The 14864-nt window shown below is 43.7% G+C and overlaps 1 protein-coding gene and 1 pseudogene across 2 annotated transcripts in view; one reads left to right on the top strand and one right to left on the bottom strand.

Moving 5' to 3' along the window:
* MEGF9 (multiple EGF like domains 9) overlaps nt 1–13942 on the bottom strand; it is a 115512-nt gene extending 101570 nt beyond the window's left edge. The window contains exon 1 of the mRNA XM_023223680.2: nt 13208–13942. Within this exon, the coding sequence (XP_023079448.1) occupies nt 13208–13802 (595 nt within the window). The 5' untranslated portion in view covers nt 13803–13942. The remainder of the gene's footprint in view (nt 1–13207) is intronic.
* On the top strand, nt 1725–2573 carry LOC111550330 (annotated as a pseudogene). Its single transcript, XR_002734005.1, has one exon. The product of XR_002734005.1 is annotated as a 40S ribosomal protein S3 pseudogene (transcript).
* Nucleotides 13943–14864: the final 922 nt, after the last annotated feature.

Genomic DNA, 14864 nt, shown 5'->3' with positions numbered 1-14864 from the left:
AAGGTGGGACACGGTGGCTCATGCCTGTAATCCTAGCACTTTGGGAGGCCGAGCAGGTGGATCACAAGGTCAGAAGATTGAGATCATCCTGGCTAACACGCTGAAACCCCATCTCTACTAAAAATACAAAAATTAGCCAGGCTTGGTGGTGGGTGCCTGTAGTTCCAGCTACTCGGGAGGCTAAGGCAGGAGAATGGCGTGAACCCGGGAGGCAGAGCTTGCAGTGAGCCGAGATCATGCCACTACACTCCAGCCTGGGTGACAGAGCGAGACTCTGCCTCTAAAAATAAATAAATAAATTATTTAATTAATTAAAAAATTATCTAGACAAAATGAAATGGAGAAAGAGTCAGCTCTCAATTTTCAGCCTCTGCTGAAGATCTCAGTTAAACTTTGCCTAAAGGTACCAAATCTTAGATATGTCATTCCTACTCTATGTTTAAGATTTGTCAGCCCTCGGGAATAGTTTCCTTTCTTCAAAACCCTGACTCACTTAAACAAATACCCTGATATAGATCAAACTTGCTTAGTCAATGACAGAAATTATAAGTCGCCCTGGGTAATATCATCTGACTTGATCTTATATAAGTAAAGACTTACCAAACTTATCAAAACTTTTTATTCATTTTTAAATGTTATTCATTTATTTTTAAGACTATAAAATTAGAATTGGATATAGTCATTGAAAAAACTTTATAAATTCAGAAAAACACAAAGAAGATAATTAAAAATACCCATAATCCCATTACTTAGATTTAACCAGTTATTATTTTGGTATATTTTGCTCCTCTTATGCATATTGCTACTTAACATAATGTAAACATTTTAATGTAAATTCATAAATCACCAAATTTAGCATAAAATGTGAGAGTAGGAGAATTCCTCTTCCAAAAATCTTTACTGAAAGGGCAAATTCAAAATATAAGCCAAACGAGAGAAGAGCTGATGTAAGTGTGGGTGGTGATGTGGAGGTGAGAGGTGAGAGCTGGGCGTGAAAGGTCCAGAAGTAGACCTGTTGGCCTCTCCACTCCCTATAATGGTTCCCAAACACATCTGAGGAACCCTAAGTCCCCAAATAATACTGTTTAAAAATCACAAATCTAGTCTAACTCATTTAACAGATGAAACTACTTGCTTTTACTAGATGGAGAACTAGTAAAAGAACTAATGAAAGAACTTAGGATCCCACATCTTACAGACAAGTGCTCAGCTTTTGCAACTTAGCTACTCTTTCTACGACAGTCATCAAATGTTCATTTATCCATTGTTGTTCTTCCTTTAAGAAAAATACAAGGGAAAAAGTTACATAACAATAAATGAATAATTAATATAATAAGCTAGATCTCAAGGAGTTCCACTTGCCCTAAGCAGGTTCTCATACTCATATTACTATGAGTAAGAGAAATGTTCATTTCTAAACTAAAGAGAAAGGCATGATTACATTATTTTCCTCAAGAATACACTGCATGTCCAGTATACCTACAAACTGTTCCTTCTTTTTCACTAATTCAATCACTAAATATTCATTAAGAATCTATCTGGGCTGGACAGCAGAGGTAAAATTGTGAACAAAACAAACAGAAGTCCTGCCTTCATGGAGTTTGTAAGCCTGACAGTCTTGAGCAAACTGCTTTAACTATCTGAATCCCAGTGTTTGCCAGTCATAAAGTAAGGCTAATAAGATTTAACCACTGTATTGTTTAAGAATTAAATGACAGCTTTTTTTTTCTTTCGGCGGAGCGCGGCGGCAAGATGGCCGTGCAGATTTCCAAGAAGAGGAAGTTTGTCGCTGATGGCATCTTCAAAGCTGAACTGAATGAGTTTCTTACTCGGGAGCTGGCTGAAGATGGCTACTCTGGAGTTGAGGTGCGAGTTACACCAACCAGGACAGAAATCATTATCTTAGCCACCAGAAGACAGAATGTTCTTGGTGAGAAGGGCCGGCGGATTCGGGAACTGACTGCTGTAGTTCAGAAGAGGTTTGGCTTTCCAGAGGGCAGTGTAGAGCTTTATGCTGAAAAGGTGGCCACTAGAGGTCTGTGTGCCATTGCCCAGGCAGAGTCTCTGCGTTACAAACTCCTAGGAGGGCTTGCTGTGCGGAGGGCCTGCTATGGTGTGCTGCGGTTCATCATGGAGAGCGGGGCCAAAGGCTGCGAGGTCGTGGTTATCTGGGAAACTCCGAGGACAGAGGGCTAAATCCATGAAGTTTGTGGATGGCCTGATGATCCACAGAGGAGACCCTGTTAACTACTACGTTGACACTGCTGTGCGCCATGTGTTGCTCAGACAGGGTGTGCTGGGCATCAAGGTGAAGATCATGCTGCCCTGGGACCCAGCTGGTAAGATTGGCCCTAAGAAGCCCCTGCCTGACCACGTGAGCATCGTGGAACCCAAAGATGAAATACTGCCTACCACTCCCATCTCAGAACAGAAGGGTGGGAAGCCAGAGCCGCCTGCCATGCCCCAGCCAGTCCCCACAGCATAACAGGGTCTCCTTGGCAGCTGTATTCTGGAGTCTGGATGTTGCTTTGTAAAGATCTTTAATAAAATCTGGTACAAAGAAAAAAAAAAAAGAATTAAATGACAGGCCGGGCGCGGTGGCTCAAGCCTGTAATCCCAGCACTTTGGGAGGCCGAGACGGGCGGATCACAAGGTCGGGAGATCGAGATCATCCTGGCTAACGCGGTGAGACCCCGTCTCTACTAAAAAATACAAAAAAAAAAAAAAACTAGCTGGGCGAGGTGGCGGGCGCCTATAGTCCCAGCTACTCGGGAGGCTGAGGCAGGAGAATGGTGTAAACCCGGGAGGCGGAGCTTGCAGTGAGCTGAGATCTGGGCACTGGACTCTAGGCGACAGAGTGAGACTCCGTCTCAAAAAAAAAAAAAAAAGAATTAAATGACATCATGTAAGTAAAAAAATCCTTATAGGTAATCAGGCATATAATACGTGCTCAGTTAACATTAGTTACCTTTCCTGCCAAAGTGTTAAATATCAGATTAAAAATGAGAGGTGAGAGTGTAAGTCTCTTTGCTATTAAAACACTGATTTGAGGCAGTACAACTGAAATAGCAGGCTAAGATAATTCCAAAGAGATTCTGGGCCAGGCGCAGTGGCTCATGCCTGTAATCCCAGCACTTTGGGAGGCCGAGAGGGGTGGATCACCTAAGGTCAGGAGTTTGAGACCAGCCTAGCCAATATGGTGAAACCCCATCTCCACTAAAAATACAAAAATTAACTGGGAGTGGTGATGGGTACCTGTAATCCCAGCTACTTGGAAGGCTGAGGCAGAAGAGTCACATGAACCTAAGAGGTAGAGGTTGCAGTGAGCCAAGATGGCACCACTACACTCCAGCCTGGGAGACAGAGTGAGACTCTTTCTTAAAAAAAAAAAAAAAAAAAAAAGATAATTCCAAAGACATTCTTACACTAGGAAAGAAGTAAATATTTCAGTACAAAGAAATGAAATTCAGGCCAGGTATGGTGGCTCACACCTGTAATCCTAGCACTTTGGGCAGCCAAGGTGGGCAGATCACTTGAGATCAGCAGACCAACCTGGCCAACATGGCAAAACCCCACCTCTTCTAAAAATACAAAAATTAGCTAGACATGGTGGCAGGCACCTGTAATCCCAGCTACTAGGAAGGCTGAGGCAGCAGAATTGCTAGAACCCAGGAGGCAGAGGTTGCAGTGAGCTGAGATCGCGCCACTGCATTCCAGCCTGGGCAACAGAGCAAGACTGCGTCTCAAAAAAAAAAAAAAAGAAAGAAAGAAATGAAATTCACATGAGCCCTCCCAGTCAAATTCTGTAATTCACCTTGTTATCTCCGTCACCATTTACTTTCAGTTACTTTTGGACTCTTTCCACAACATTCAGTCCTGTATAGTGCTTGGGAAAGAAAATATAAAGCAAGCAGTCCTCCTCTCCAAATACCATTTATTCATCATATAAATACGGGCAGCTAAACAAGCCAAGATTTATACTTAACAAAATCAACTTAAAAGACAATGATTTAAAATACAAAATATCAAATCTGAAACCCACCAAAATCTATAAAGGTTTGATCACTATTTACCAATAAGAGTACAAACAGAGGACATAAGCCCTTTTCATTAATACAATATGCAGAAATCAACAAAATGTGAATTGCAAGGTCTTAGACATTCTAAGAGCACCTTGCAAGCCATAGTGCACTGTACACTTGTTAATTATTAATATTAAAAGCACTCTGTTCACTACTAACTTTAATTATATTTCTCATTGGGAAATTCTGTCATTCAAAAGATCAAACATTTGTTTCTTAACCAAATTAATTATACTGGTATGCATCTCAAAACCACCTACCAACAAAAACAGCTCATGTTATTCATAAATAGGAAAATAAATTTGCTACTTATTCAAAGTACTTGATTTTTTTTAGAGCCAGATAACTTCTGTTATGAAAGTTTTTTCTTTATTGTTCCTCAGAAGAAGGTGGCAGGGGATGGGGGGGTGTAAGCTGGACAATAAAGAAGACCCCAGCGAAAAAAGAAAATATTTTCTCCATTTTTTTCCGAAAAGAGAGAATATCATGTTGCGAATATGGTACAAATGATGACATTTTCATACTAAGAAGGCTTCATAATCTAAACTAGACTAAAAACAAATCAACAAGAAAAAAGTCAAAGTCACAGAGAAAGACAGATTTTGTTCTCAGCGCAAACTGTTCAACGCCATGCATGCTGACACTAACACATCTTCAAGGACTTTTTGTTCATCTAGAAAGACGTCTTGGAAGAATTAGGCTTTGAGGAAGCACTGAAAGAGGACAAAGTGGTAAACTGTTAAACAGAGAGGGTAATTTGGTTCCTTAAAGATCATGGAAAGAATAGATGGGGCTAAAAATAAAAGATATGAGTGAGAGGAACAGATAGAAGACTTTAAATTGAAAAAAAATGAGCAAGGAGAATGGAAGGAAGGTTGTTTTTTTTTTTTTTTTCAATGAAGACAAAATAATAGGGAAAGACTTTTTCTGACAATAATTATCTGTAGAACAGTGATATTATGAGAGAGATTATTTGATACAAAATTATCACAGGTACTCATATAGATACATCCAAAAGGATAATTACTTTAAGTAAACCTTTACTATGATTCAAACGTAGGCAACCAGACATAATCTTTATCTTCTTCATCATATTTTTAGAAATCCTCCTTTAAAGTTACCAGGGCATTCAGGGTAGTCATTTCTAGTGAAAAATAGATAAATCAAAATGTATACTTGAAAAAAAGACTAAGTGATCAAGAAGCGGTCCCTATAATATAATGTCAACATTACTAATAAGGATTTTTGTATCATACCTAAAAAAAACACACACACAAAAATCAAGATAAAGGCAAAAATCAAGGATTAAAGCTATTTATAAGTTAAAATATCATCTAACACTGTCTTTCAGCTAAACAAGGTCTTACATTTTTATTTTCTTCTGATCTATTAAGTACCCTACAGCAGAACTCTCTCCACCCATAATTGACTCATCAGTAAAAACAGCACTGCAATACTTTTCTTCCATTCTTTTTATAAGGGTGCCAGAACATCTGGAAGTTAATATACATGTTTAGAAATACTAAGATGAAAAGTTACACACACTTTAATTTTAGGGGTCTTTTAAAAAAATCAAGATAAAAAATTCTAGTCAGACTATTTCAATGTGTAAATTTTCAACTAGGCAGGAGGCTTCCTGGGGATATAATTCAGAAGATTTGAAACTAATGTTCTGGAGTTTATGCTGCTCCAGAAACTAATCAGACTAAGGAATTTCTACAGAAACCTCAGCACTTAGGCCAGGCATAAGGTATGATAAATTTAGAAGTCCCTGGGCTGGGCCCCACAAAAAATATAAACAAATCTCTCCATCACAGACAAACTTAGAACCTAATGAATGAAACAATAAGAGCTATAATTTAATATAACAATTGTAAAACATTGTCAAACAGAAAATTCAGGGAGGTGGATGGGTGCGGTGGCTCACACCTGTAATCCCAGTACTTTGGAAGGCCAAGGTGGGTGGATTGCTTGAGTTCAGGAGTTCCAGACTAGCTTGGGCAACATGGCAAAATCCCATCTCTACTAAAAATACAAAAACTAGCTGGGTGTGGTGGTGCATGCCTGCAGTCCCAGCTACTCTGGAGGTTGAGGTGAGAGAATCATTTGAGCCCAGGAGGTTGAGGCTGCAGTGAGCCATGATCATGCCGCAGTACTCCAGCCTGGGAGACAGAGTGAGACCCTGTCTCAAAAAAAACAAAAACAAAAACAAAAAAAAACAGAAAGAAAGAAAATTCAGGGAGATGAATGAATAGCACACAGTAGAATGAAGACAGTAAAAGCCAAGGAAGAGTAGAAATTTTCCCAGATTAATATCCAAGGACCAATTATTTTTAGCAAAATGGTTTTCTACTCTTCTAGACAGTTGGTTTCTTTAAATGCCAATAATATGGATTCTGGAGCTAGACCCACTAGGTTTGAATGTAGGTTCTGCCAGAGCTGGGCTTCTATGGAACTCAATTTCCTTATCTATAAAATGAGGATAATAATAGTAACTAACTCAGTAGTTCCTGTTTTGGAGATTAAACGACTTAATATATATAAGGCACGTAGAACAGTGCCAGGAACATAGTAAGTGTGTTTGTAATTACTATTACAATAGTCCACAATCCCTCAAATCTGATGCTCAATACCAGAAGCTGTGAAACTACAAATTTTCCTGTAACTCATTTGGTGGCAAATATCTGACTTACCCTGAATACATTTGGCAACAAAACCTGACCCGAGCAAATGCAAATAAAACCTGACCTGAGCAAAGGTTACTGGTAGTCTTTATTTATCCCACTTAGTGTAAAGATATGTGTATTTTGCTGCAGATATCTTAATGTGTTTGATTACAAGATGCTGCCCCCAATTCACTGGAATGTATTTATGAAAAAATGAAAAAATCTAAATTCTGAAACACATCCAACCCAGAGGTTTTAGATAAAAGACTGTGGGTCTATGTTAACTTTGAAGCCTAGACAGTTTGTATTTCCTTAAAATAAATGGCATCTTCTTAAAGAAATACAAGTAAGTAAGATCCTGAATCTAGTATTAGAGAATATTAGGATGAGGAAAACATTTCCCAGTACAGTTAGAAGGGTCCTATGTTCCCAGGTCCTACATTTCCAGGATGTTCTTTTCAAATATAATCCATCTTTGCCGGGTGTGGTGGCTCACACCTGTAATCCCAGCACTTTGGGAAGCTGAGGCAGGCAGATCATTTGACGTCAGGAGTTCAAGACCAGCCTGACCAACATGGTGAAACCCCATCTCTACTAAAAACACAAGAAAGTTAGTTGGGTGTGGTGGCACATGCCTGTAGTCCCAGCTACTCAGGAGGATGAAACAGGAGAATTGCTTGAACCTGGGAGGCGGAGGCTGCAGTGAGCCAAGATGGTGCCACTGTACTCTGGCCTGAGCAACTGAGACTCTGTCTCAAAAAAAAAGAAAGAAACAGGCTGGGCGTGGTGGCTCATGCCTGTAATCCTAGCACTTTGTGAGGCCGAGGTGGGCGGATTGCCTGAGCTCAGGAGTTTGAGACCAGCCTGGGCAACATGGTGAAACCCCATTTCTACTAAAATACAAGAAATAAATAAATTAGCTGGGTGTGGCGGCAAGGGCCTGTAGTCCCAGCTACTAGGGAGGCTAAGGCAGGAGAATCGCTTGAACCGGGGTGGCGGAGGTTGTAGTGATCCAAGATGGTGCCACTGCACTCCAGCCTGGTGACAGAGCAAGACTCCGTCTCCAAAAAACAAAAACAAAAACAAAAATAAATAATCCATCTGTAATATTTTGTTTACATGTCATGGTAGTCAGAGTTTTCAAGTTCTAAATTCTAGGGCTTGCTTAAACAAAGTCTATTCTCATCACTTAGATAACAAAGAAATAATTAAGGTTCTTTGTGGGGCATAAATATGCCTTGAATCATGCAGACCAAATCATCACAGAACTTTAGAGCTGAAAGACACCCTTCAAAACTAATCTAAATTATTATCCTTTACCTTCCAAACTGTTTTATCATTTGTAAATTCACTCTTCCCTATGAGGTAAGAATAATCTGCCCTAACTTGTCCATAGACTCTGTCTATAGGAACACCCTGTAGGTAAATGCAAATAAACTGGGTGGAGTACACTGACAAACTTGGGATCTAAAAGGATAATTGAATTTAACACAATCAATCTTATAAATTTAGTAAATGTCTCAGATCATACTTTAGAAAATTATAAGAATTTCCAAGTCCAGAAAGAAAGAAGACTCACCTAGCACATATTTAAAAATAAATAAATTTTAATAGACCTTAGCAATCTTAATGGGCTCAATGAGTCAACAACATAATGTGGCTGCCAAAAAGCTACTGTGATTAGGAACTAACCGCACCAACATCAGTATCCCATCCAGAAGGAATGAGGCAACTGCCCTCTCTGCTACAAGCTGGTTAGAGCACATCTGGAGTATTATATTCAGCTCTGTTCCACATTTTGGGAGAGACACAGAAAGACTGAAAAAGACTAGAAGAGGGCCAGGCACAGTGGCTCATGCCTGTAATCCCAGTATTTTCGGAGGGTGAGGTGGGTGGATCACTTGAGGTCAGGAGTTCCACACCAGCCTGGCCAACATGGTGAAATCCCGTCTCTACTAAAAATACAAAAAGTAGCCAGGCGTGGTGGCATGCACTATAATTCCAGCTACTCAGGAGGCTGAGGCAGGAGAATTGCCTGAAACCATGAGGCGGAGGTTGCAATGAGCTGAGACGGCGCCACTGCATTCCAGCCTGGGCAACAGAGTGGAACTCCATCTCAAAACAAAAAACAAAAAAAAATAGAAGAGAAGTAACTAAGATAGTGAGAAGATCTGAAAACATGTCACATAAAGACCAGTTGAAGAAGCTGAGGTTATTTAGCCCAGACTGAGAGGGATCATGATCCCTGTCCCCAAATCTGTAAGAGCTGTCAAGGCACAGAGACAGCCAATTTTTTCTGCCTGTACCAACAGGCAGAGCCAGATCAATCAGTTAACTAAAAGAAGGAATTTCAGCTAAGCCTATGGAAATATTTCTTCAAATGTAGAGTCACATTAGGAAGTAGTGGCATTTAAAGTCCTGTCTAACCCTAAGGGTCCATAATTTTAAAAAATCAAACATTTGGGCCAGTGCGCGGTGGCTCTTGCCTATAATCCCAGCACTTTGGGAGGCTGAGGTGGGAGGATAACCTGAGGTCAGAAGTTTGAGACCAGCCTGGCCAACGTGGTGAAACCCCATCTCTACTAAAAATACAAAAATTAGCCGGGCATGGTGGTGTGCACCTGTGATCCCAGCAACTCAGGAAGCTGAGGCAGGAGAATCGCTTGAACCCGGGAGGTGGAGATTGCAGTGAGCCGAAATCGCGCCACTGCACTCTAGCCTGGGCAACAAGAGCGAAACTCCGTCTCAAAAACAAACAAACAAACAAACAAACAATTTGTCATTACCTCAGTGTCTTACTGATTATTATTACTTCTGGTATCACAGCATCTCTCTTCACCCTGCTTAAAATGTCCTACCCAGGACCAGGCGCTGTGGCTCACAACCTGTAATTCCAGCACTTTGGGAGGCCAAGGTGGGCGGATCACCTGAGGTCGGGAGCCCGAGACCAGCCTGACCAACATGGAGAAACCCTGTCTCTACTAAAAATACGAAATTAGCTGGGCTTTGTGGCTCATGCCTGTAATCCCAGCTACTCGGGAGACTGGGGCAGGAGAATCGCTTGAATCTGGGAGATGGAGGTTGTGGAGAGCCGAGATCGTGCCATTGCACTCCAGCCTGGGCAACAGGAGTGAAACTCCGTTTGAAAAAAAAAAAAAAAAAAGTCCTACCCAGCGAACCAATCAGCTGAATGTTTTGCTGGGTTTGTGGGAGAAAAAGTGCCTGCTTGCTGGGCAATTAGTTTCAGTTTGCAGATCAGTGTCCATGTAAACAAAAAAGGGCCCTAATTGAGGGGCAGCCAAGAGCTCTCAGCTAGATCTCCATGAAAGAAATTATTATTAATTCAAAAAGCATCTATAAGACCTATCAAATCAAATAATATATTATCAATGGCACTTAGTTCTTACAGGAACGTTGAAATTAAAAAATACTATACAACCATCTTCTCAAATGCCAGGGAATCCAACTTTGCAAGCCAAACCAGTTGTCTCAAATTCAATTATAAGTTTTCCTTCTACCAAAGAGATATGTTTTCTGTTTAAAGCAAACTGTAGCCCATGTTCCATACTTGAACAGATTATGGTAAAGTCAGTTTAGCCACTGAGAACTAGATACTGGCAATCCAGACTGAATTTACAGAGAAGTACAAACTACCTAATATTTAAAACACAGGAAAGTTATCGAAACTGGACATCCTTCTAAAAATTTTTCACCCAAAGACCACCACAGACATAAGTATAATGTTCGTTCATGAAAATTACTAAAAGCCTTGAACAGTTCAGATGACAAATATTATTCAATCCGGCTTTACTGCAGTTTAAACTGAATTGGATTCTAAGCAACTCCAGTGAAAGTATTAGAGAATATAGTAAATATGATGGACTTAACAAAAATACTCTGTGCTGCTTCCTCTCTGTGCTGTTTAAAGTGAAGCCTAGAAGCAATCTAAGTGTCCGTAAATAAGGGCTTGGTTAAATAAATTATGATACATTCCTACCCTGGAAAATGCAACTATTAAAAAGAATAAAGTAGGCCCTAGATACTGACATTTTTTTTAAAAAGTCCATGATACCTAGTTAAGTGAATACCACAAGTGGCAACACACATAGAGAATTATTCCATTTTGATTTTTTTAAATCTATTTTTAAATACCCTGTGTGTATGTTCATATATGTCCAGCAAAAACAGCTGAAAAAGATCTGACAAATTACTAACAGTAATAACCTCTAGGGACTGACTGAAACTAGGAGGCAGTGAAGGAGTGACTTTCCTTTTTTCCTTTGTGGACTTCTGGTTGTTTATATTTTTTTGCCAGTAGGGGTAACCTCTGTGGTTGAAAAATAACAACATAAAAATAGTAAAAGTAAAATAAGATGAATTACACAGATCTACGTATCAGATACTAACCAAAGTGATCTTTCTTCTTAAATGCTACTGTATGCTTAAAACTCCAGAGAATCTAATTCATTCTTTTTCTATTATATTTTACTAAAACAAATAAAAAACACCACAAGTCCCTAATAGTTTTCTCAAATGCTTTCTATACATACACACACACACACACACACACACACACCACAGCCCTGGTCATAAGCATAGCTAACACACATGGAGCTTATTCTACACTAGGAACTGTTGTAAACACAGTAAGTGTTAACTTATTTAATCTTCCCAGCAGGCCTGGTGCAGTGAATCATGCCTGAAATCCTCGCACTTTGGGAGGCCAAGGCAGGAGGATTGCTTGAGTTCAGGAATTCAAGACTAGCCTGGGCAATATAGTGAGCCCTCATCTCTACAAAAAATACAAAAAATTAGCTGGGCATGGTGACTCACGCCTATAGTCTCAGCTACTCAGGAAGCTGAGGTGGGAGGATCGCTTGAGCCTAGGCAGCAGAGGTTGCAGTGAGCCAAGATTGCGCCACTGCACTTCAGCCTGGGCAACAGAGCCAGACCCTGTCTCAAAAAAAACAAAACAAAAACAAAACAGTCTTCACAGCAACATTATGAAGTAAGTACTACTATAATATTATCTTCATTTCACAATCGAAGAAACTGAGTCCAAAGAACTTCAGTGAGCCGCGTAAGCTTACACAGCTAACAAGGGGAAGAGCTAGGATTCAAACCTAAGAATAAACTCCAGAGTCCATACTCTCAACCACTATGCTTCCTGTCTCTCAGTAATATGTGAGTCTTTCTATATGAAAGCCAAAAGGGGTTACAGGTAAAACCCAGCTAGCTAATGTGCTCCTTGAAGCTGGAAGAAATGCACACTTGGCTTTTTATGGGTCAATAATCCCACTTATGTCATTGCCAAGCTCCAACCCAAGGCTCAAGACTGTATTAAGGCTCATAACCGTGTGGGAAAATTCTCGACACACTCAATTATAGTCCAAAGTCCATACCTGACTCCACAGTAAATCACTAAGCCTAAGATTTAGGTCAGAGATCCAGCTAGACAAACGATTTGGACAAATCTCTACCCCAACTCAAAGCAAGAGAACTCAGAAACTTTTGCCCAACATCTTGACAAGGTAGGTTTTCGTTTTGTTTTGTTTTAGTTCTAGGCCCACTTTAGATTTAAATGGGGAAATAATAGGAGTTGTCTCTAACTTTGCTTGAAGACTTCAGCAAGAAAAGCTATTTCTACGTGGGCTCAAACAGAAACTGGCATTTATCAGCATCAGCAAAGTTGAACATCCTGGCTTAAGGAGACAAAAATAGGCATCCTTGCTTAAATTGTGTATTTGTCCAAACATGTTGACCTTATAATTGTGGAAGAAAAAAATGGTGCGAGGAAGAGATTTAACCTAATTTGTAAATGTGCTCAGCCTAGATACACACCTGTCCCAAATGACCTACTGACTCCACTTATATGCAGGGACAACATGAATTACAATGCCTTTTTTGTTTTTTTGTTTTGCCCTCAAGTGGTCCCTACTACTGTTTGTAAACAAAATCCTCTCACTACCTTTCTTCCACCTGTCATACACACACATCTGATATTTACATAAACAAGAAGAAATGAACGGGGAAACTGGAGCTTTGGGAGGAATTCCTTACCCTCAGCTTTTGACCCAGTGGTTGAAGGTGGTAGTATGCGGGCTTTCCAACTTCCCCAAATAACCCAGGCAGAGAGGCTGGGTGCGCGAACCCAACCCAAAAGTTGGCGCCCATTCTGGGTCTCTGAAAAAGGCCAGAAAGCCCTGTTGGGAAGAAGATGAGATGCCTTCCACCCAGCAGCCACCCCCTCCCGAGGAAGCACAGCCCACGGGGGACAAAAGACTTTCCAGATTGATCGGGGGCGGGAGAAGGACTAGCTGGAGCTGGGATCCCCCCTCCGGAGCCAGAACCTGGGAAGTCTTTGGGGCAAGAAACGATAAATTATAGGCAAGAGCCCAACCCTAGATGCCGGGGCTGGGGTGAGGACGGGTCCTGCCCGAGAGGGAGCGCCGGACTCACCTGGAGAAGGCGAAGAGGGGGCCTCGGTGGCAGGTGGGGTTGGGGGGACGCTGCTGCTGCTGCTGCTGCTGCTGGGGAGATCGGGGGTCGGGGTCCGGGGAGTCGTGGGCGCCGGTACGGTGGTCGCTACAGGGGTGGTCGGCACCGGGCCAGTGATCGTCGAAAGGGTGGTCGGCGCGGGTCTGGTCGGCGCCTGAGAGGTCGTCGAAGTGTGTTCCGCCGCCGGAGGGGTAGTCGGCGAGGGGCCGAGCGGCGCCTGAAAGGTGGTGGAAGCGGGTCTGGCTGTCGCCCGAGGAGGGGTGGTCTCCGGGGACGGGGCTGGAGAAGTCGCAGCCAGGGGTCGGTGGACGGTGGCGCGCAGGGGCCCGGTCCTCGGGGCCTGGGCCGTAGGAGCCGTCGCCCTAGGGAAGGGGTGGCTGGGCTCGCCCCGCAAGCCAGGGCCCGGCGACGCGTCCACCTGCCCCGCGGCCCCGCCGCCACCGGTGACATTCCCCGCCAAGGCGGCTGAGGCGGCGGCGGCGGCGGCGCAGCACAACAGGGCGAGGCCGCCCAGGCTCGGCAGGCTCCTCATGGCGCGCTCGGCTCCGCCATTCATTCATTCAGCCAGTCGGTTGGTCAGTCATCTTCTCCTCGCTGCAATCCAACCGAGGAAGCATCCGCAGCCACCGCCGCCACCGGGCGCACCATCGCCACCTCCCTCTGACAGGCGGCCGGCCCCGCGGGCGGGCCCCAGCGCGGAGGGAGCGACCGGACCAAGCACGGACCGCCCGCCCTCCTCGATTGGCAGCCGCGGCTAACCAATGGGAGGCCAAGGTCGCCCACGTGATCCTCCCGCTTCCCGGCCTCTTTGTAGGCCCGTGGGCCAATCAGAGGACGTCCAGGAGAGGGGGCGGTCCGTTAGGCGGGAGAAGGGTGGTGCGAGCTCAGCTCCAGCCCGCCGGGCTCGCGGCGGCCCCGGCTTTGTCTGCCCGAGGAGTGGGGCGCGGGCCTGGGGCACCGGGCGCCGCGGAGCAGACAAAGGATGCGCCCCGCGCGGCCAACGCCGGGCCTAGTCATCTGCTCCACCGGGCTGCGAGCACGACCCGGGGGTGGATCAGCACTCGGGAGCGTCTCCGCCCTCCTGAACAATGGGGCGCCGGCGCAGTACCCCGGCTCGGGCGGGGACCACGCGGGAACCCCGCGATGGGAGAGGGTGGCGGCAGCGATGATGTAGAGCTTAGCATGCCCTCTGCTGCTCCAGAGAGCCTGGTCGCAGCCTTGCGAGGTCTCTGCCGCCATTCCCATTTCAGAGATGGGGAAACTGAGGCCCTTGCTGAGGCCCTCTCTGAACCGAAACCCACGCCCTCACCAGAAACCTGCTGTGGGCCAGGTGGTGTGCCAGGCTTTACGAGGGGGCGGGACCGGGCGGTGGAGACCCCTCAGGGCAGAAGGTGCAGGCTTCCTGCGTGGAGGAGACAGTCTCGCAAGCACACTGCTCTAAACCCCGGAAAGAATAGGATCAGACAGAGTTGAACCTCAACTTGATGTCTCTTGCTGAATGGTTTTGTCGCTTGAGCGCTGTTTTTTCACCACTAAAATGGAGATGATAGGACACCCCTCACCCCGCTCACAGAGCTGTTGTGAGAATTAAGTCATGGACATAAATGGTTTAGCCCAG

This window comes from Piliocolobus tephrosceles, chromosome 14, assembly GCF_002776525.5.
Source record: "Piliocolobus tephrosceles isolate RC106 chromosome 14, ASM277652v3, whole genome shotgun sequence".
Classification (NCBI taxonomy): domain Eukaryota; kingdom Metazoa; phylum Chordata; class Mammalia; order Primates; family Cercopithecidae; genus Piliocolobus; species Piliocolobus tephrosceles.
Note: the sequence above shows the minus strand (reverse complement) of the source record. Positions and strands in the feature narration are given on the sequence as shown.